At 29.9% G+C, this 6,442-nt stretch overlaps 1 protein-coding gene across 1 annotated transcript; it reads right to left on the reverse strand.

The window, feature by feature from the left end:
- Window positions 1-3,088: 3,088 nt before the first annotated feature.
- Window positions 3,089-3,595, reverse strand: LOC131597919 (pathogenesis-related protein 1-like). The gene has a single exon (XM_058870581.1). The coding sequence runs from the start codon at window positions 3,593-3,595 to the stop codon at window positions 3,089-3,091; it is 507 nt and encodes a 168-aa protein (XP_058726564.1).
- Window positions 3,596-6,442: the final 2,847 nt, after the last annotated feature.

A 6,442-nucleotide genomic window follows, 5' to 3' on the forward strand; every position in this document is an offset into this window, starting at 1 on the left:
AGTTTTGATATAAACAATAAAAATTAGATAATTAATTAAATACATAGTTTCTTATAATTACTATATTCTATCTAAAATTATTATTTTTAAAATAAAAAAAGCTTATCAACTATTGAAAATAAAATATAAGTTTTTTTTTTGTAATGGTAGTTGTTCTTTATACAATTTCCAATCAAGAAAAAAAAACTGAAACAATTAATCTTTTCCAAATAAAAAATGCTTTTCAACGTCATAAATATTAACTTACAAAAAGTAATAACCAAAAATATTAAAAACCAAAAAATTGGTTCCAAAGTTGTTCTGTGATTAAATTGTATCTTTTGTGACCGAATTTCATATGTTTGTCATCTTAATCTACATCATCTTCATAACCTATAAATTCATACTTTAATTTTATTCTATTTATTTTAAATATACATACCTAATATATTTCATTTCTAATAACATTTTGTTTATAATATACACACTTATTATACCTAATATATTTCATCAATTTTTCATTAGCTCTAATCATCAAAATTTAATATTCAATCTATTTTAACAATCTACTTTCAGCTCTAATCATCAATTTTTTAAACCTTCAACTCTAATTTTCTACAAAACTAACATTCATCAATTTTTTTAACATTCAACTCTAATTTTCTACAAAACTAACATTCATCAATAAAATAAAAACTAAAAAAAATAAAATGGCAAAAAAACCTATATCTTCCTTTATTAATCTTTTAATAATCTTCAAATATCTTCTTCAAATGCTCATTCAATCATAAATATTACACCTAAAAAAATTTAAAACACAAAGAAATAAAATATACCAAAATGAAAATATTAAATAAAATAACATAAAATTATAAAATATTTTTATATTATCTTAAATATTTTACGACTGGGAAGGAAGAGGATGAAATTTAGTAAAATTTGAGAGAATGGGAGAAGAAAATTTGAGAGAATGGGAGAGAATGGGTTAAGAGGAGCTTTTTTGTGTTTCTAGAACGAGAGAGAGGAAGGCTGGGAAGAAGAAGCGTTTTGGGAAAGTTAGTAAACATTTTAGCGACGTGATTTCCACATCGCCACGTTGCGAAATGAAATTCACGTCGCAACAAACCAACGGTTACAAGCCACCTGCTCCTTGTCAGTCAACTCTGGCATTGAAGTTTTTGGGTTTTTGCAATTTTGAGTTGCGACGTGATTTACACGTCACAACTGAATTTTGAAAAATCTAAACTTCCCCACATGTGCATATCTGACGCCAATTGTTTTTCAATTTTTTTTTAGTTGCGACGTGTTTTACACTTCACAACATTTTTTTAAAAATCTTTCTGACTCTCCTCCTTGATTAACGTTACTTTTTATTTTTAAATATTATAAATATGTTGCGACGTGATTTACACGTCACAACTGGTTTATTTTACACACGTGAAAATTACGTCACTATTTCACGTGGCTAGGAAGCACATTCCTTGTAGTGGATGGAGGTGGGGTTGATTTCAGGGTTTCCGTGAATTTGGAGGCGGAGAGGGGTGTTTCGGAGGGAATAGTTCGGTTGAAGGCGGTGTTGGCCAAATTTGGTGGAGTGGGGGAAGGGAGAGATGTTGTTTCATGGAAATTTAATTCCGATGAAGTTTTCTCGGTGGCATCTTGTTACTCTTTTTTGGGAAAAGTTTTCATTCCAGATGGGCCTCCTAACAAGTATGATGGGGTGTATGGGCTATTGTGGAAGGCGGGGGTGCCTTTCAAAATCAAGGCGTTCGGATGAAGACTTCTTCTTGATAGGATTCCGACTAAGGACTGTTTGGTGTATAGAGGTATAAATATACCTTTAGATAATTTAAAGTGGATTTTTTGTGGATATGAAGTAGAAAGTAGAAACCATTCTTTTTTTGGTTGTCGGGTGGTGAAGGCTATTTGGAATGAGATAGCTCTTTGGATGGGTAAAGAGGGTGGTATGGAGGATGGGTGTTTGTCGAATTTTATGAATTGACATTGCTTCTTCCAGGATAAAAAGGTTAAGAATAACAAGGTGGACATCGTGTGGCTTGCTACTAATTGGACGTTATGGTTGGTTCGAAATGGTGTGTGCTTCCGGGAGGAAGATTGGAATTTTAACGATACGGTTTGGAACATTAAGTACATGGTTTGGAAATGGTCTTTTTGCGGCAAAATTACACACTCCAACTGTTCGTTTTATGAGTTCATAAAAGATCCGTTTGTTTTTTTCTCAAAAGTTTATTTGATTGTAATTTTCTCTTTTTTGTGCTGATTTTTCTTGTGCAATCAGGTTGGAAAACCCTTAGTTCTCCCTTTCAATATATCTTTTAAAAAAAAAATCTAGATGATGCATGTCAAAAGATAAACTTGATACTCTAATTAAAAAAATACACTCAACCTCAACTTCATCTCTTATATCCCAGATGCATTCTACTTAAAATTTAAAATTTATCCTTATCCTTTTTCACAAGTTATCCAAATGTTTTCCAGGTTTTTTATATAATTCTTGAATAACCTCATTTATGCTTGTTACGGCAGGCTTACTCAACAAAAATGGCACTTTAGACATAATAACCCATCTTCCATCACTCTTTAAATACTCATCTTCCATCCCATCTGACTCCTCATGACCATGCAAAGTAGGATCGTTTGACTCATGATCATGCAAAGTAGCTATTATATTATGACATATTTTCCTACTTTATTGTCGAGATTGAAAAGTTTTCTAGCGTTTCCCCGTACACCATCACTGATGTGTACCCCTAAACACCACCGCACCACATATTTTACTTGACACTCATTTGTTGATATATCGTGTCGCCGCTAAAAGTATTTCTTGTCTTGCCGTCAAAAGTTTGAAAACCTGATAATCATACAAACATGTATATAACTAAAGAATCCCCAAATTGGAAAATAGAGAGCATCCACATGAATATGAAAGCATGGTTGATAATTTTGATTTATGAAATTGAATTAAAAAAATACCACAAATTAACGTGAGTTGACATGATCATTGTTTTATTATTTGGAGACATTACAACACACAACTTAGTATAAGTTATAAATAAATGATGATCATGATGAGTAAATAATGAAACTCTTAGTATGGTGATTCACTAGCAAAGTTGGCAGGAGGTGTATAAATGCAAGCAACCAGTGTGCCTCCATTATCACATCCCACTTTAGCACATCCAACAGTTTTTGAAGCAGACCAAACCACCTGGACATAATGACGACATTCTCGGTAACATAAGTTTCCATAGTGAAAATAATATGGTTTTTCATCCACCCACAATTTCACCGCTTCTACGCCACTTATGTCCTTCGTGCTCACCGCGATATTCTTTCCGAAAGGGAATATATAACCCTTACCATCGGACACATCCACCTTACAGTCTTTGTGTTGATTAACATATTCCTGGGCAGCTTCAGCGGCAGTGGCATTCCAATGAATATTTGGAATAATGAAACCCTCAAGTGCTACTGCTGATCTTGCTGCGTTGTGGGCGTTCACGTAGTCGTCTGCGGAGTCTTGGCCATGTGCAACCTCACTACTACCAATAATAAGTACTAAACCTAAGATACACAATACATAAAATGAACCCATTTTAATTGACAATATAAAAATTCTAAGTGTTTGGTGAAAATTGTTGATGCCTAGTCATGTTTTTATATTGATTTTTTTTTTGTAACATAAACTTCTTTATTTACATCAATAAATTAATATATAGAAAATTATGAATATTAAGATTATATGTATAAGTATACTCAAAATAAATGTTATATATATATATATAGTATATAATCCTTGCTTAAAAAAAATCTGGTATTCGAATAAAGTTTTAATAAATATTTGAATTTTCCTATATATATATATATATATATATATATATATATATATATATATATATATATATATATATATATATATATATATATATATATATATATATATATATATATATATATATATATATATATATATATATATATATATATATATATATATATATATATATATATATATATATATATATATATATATATATATGGAATATGTATATTTTATACTATATGTAAATTCATAAATTGTCTTTAAATTAAATTAATGTTTGAATTTTCAAAACAAATTAAATGTTTATCATTTATTCATTAATTGTAATTTTTTAAATAGTTGTAGATTTTACCAAAAACATGTAATGAATTATTTTTAACCAGATAAAAATATGAAATGATGTATAGTCAATGTCTCCTTGGTTAATGGATAATAACTAGACAAATAAACTCGTGTCAAAACTATAATTTTAATAATATTAAGGTTTCTTTTGGTGCATAATAGTAACATATCTTATCTCATTTTAGTAATAAGTGAAATATCATATTACGAAAAATTAATTCTAAAACTTATCCTATCATACTTATCCCGTTGAAATTCTTTTCCTAATTGAGAGATGACTTGGAAACTGGTAGGACAAGATTTGACCAGGATTTTGAGTTCATCTTTAAAAATGTATTTTAAATTATAAAATAGTTTTGATATAAACAATAAAAATTAGATAATTAATTAAATACATAGTTTCTTATAATTACTATATTCTATCTAAAATTATTATTTTTAAAATAAAAAAAGCTTATCAACTATTGAAAATAAAATATAAGTTTTTTTTTGTAATGGTAGTTGTTCTTTATACAATTTCCAATCAAGAAAAAAAAAAACTGAAACAATTAATCTTTTCCAAATAAAAAATGCTTTTCAACGTCATAAATATTAACTTACAAAAAGTAATAACAAAAAATATTAAAAACCAAAAAATTGGTTCCAAAATTGTTCTGTGATTAAATTGTATCTTTTGTGACCGAATTTCATATGTTTGTCATCTTAATCTACATCATCTTCATAACCTATAAATTCATACTTTAATTTTATTCTATTTATTTAAAATATACATACCTAATATATTTCATTTCTAATAACATTTTGTTTATAATATACACACTTATTATACCTAATATATTTCATCAATTTTTCATTAGCTCTAATCATCAAAATTTAATATTCAATCTATTTTAACAATCTACTTCCAGCTCTAATCATCAATTTTTTAAACCTTCAACTCTAATTTTCTACAAAACTAACATTCATCAATTTTTTTAACATTCAACTCTAATTTTCTACAAAACTAACATTCATCAATAAAATAAAAACTAAAAAAAATAAAATGGCAAAAAAACCTATATCTTCCTTTATTAATCTTTTAATAATCTTCAAATATCTTCTTCAAATGCTCATTCAATCATAAATATTACACCTAAAAAAAATTTAAAACACAAAGAAATAAAATATACCAAAATGAAAATATTAAATAAAATAACATAAAATTATAAAATATTTTTATATTATCTTAAATATTTTACGATTGGGAAGGAAGAGGATGAAATTTAGTAAAATTTGAGAGAATGGGAGAAGAAAATTTGAGAGAATGGGAGAGAATTGGTTGAGAGGAGCTTTTTTGTGTTTCTAGAACGAGAGAGAGGAAGGCTGGGAAGAAGAAGCGTTTTGGGAAAGTTAGTAAACATTTTAGCGACGTGATTTCCACATCGCCACGTTGCAAAATGAAATTCACGTCGCAACAAACCAACGGTTACAAGCCACCTGCTCCTTGTCAGTCAACTCTGGCATTGAAGTTTTTGGGTTTTTGCAATTTTGACTTGCGACGTGATTTACACGTCACAACTGAATTTTGAAAAATCTAAACTTCCCCACATGTGCATATCTGACGCCAATTGTTTTTCAATTTTTTTTTAGTTGCGATGTGTTTTACACTTCACAACATCCTAGCTGTTATTGGAGTGCCTTGGTTTGCTGATTACGCAAACTACCTTGTTGGCTGTATAATACCTGACGATTTTGATTCTAACCGTAAGAAAAAGTTTGTTCATGATTGCAGGTTCTATCTATGGGACGACCCATATCTGTACAAGAGAGGAGTAGATGGTTTGATACGACGATGTGTGCCTGAGGAGGAGCAAAAGGATGTGTTGAGAGCATGTCATGACTCTGAATATGGAGGGCATTTCGGTGGGGATCGTACTGCATCCAAAGTCTTGCAGTCAGGATTGTATTGGCCATCATTGTTCAAGGACTCTCAAGAGATGGTCAAGGAATGTGATAAGTGTCAACGTACTGGGAACATATCAAAAAGAAATCAAATGCCCCAGAATTTCATGTTAGAGGTGGAGTTATTCGATGTGTGGGGAATTGACTTCATGGGTCCGTTTCCACCGTCATTCGGGAAGAACTACATCTTAGTTGCAGTGGACTATGTATCGAAATGGGTGTAGGCGGTAGCTTTATCAACTAATGATGCGAAGGTAGTAGCCAAGTTCTTGAGAGAGAACATATTTTCAAGGTTTGGAGTACCGAGAGCGCTGATAAGTGATGAAGGAACTCACT

This window comes from Vicia villosa, linkage group LG1 (assembly GCF_029867415.1).
Source record: "Vicia villosa cultivar HV-30 ecotype Madison, WI linkage group LG1, Vvil1.0, whole genome shotgun sequence".
Taxonomy (NCBI): domain Eukaryota; kingdom Viridiplantae; phylum Streptophyta; class Magnoliopsida; order Fabales; family Fabaceae; genus Vicia; species Vicia villosa.

Bases quoted from the DNA above. Each gene is read 5' to 3' on its own strand.
- LOC131597919 (XM_058870581.1), bottom strand. From the start codon at position 3,595: ATGGGTTCATTTTATGTATTGTGTATCTTAGGTTTAGTACTTATTATT.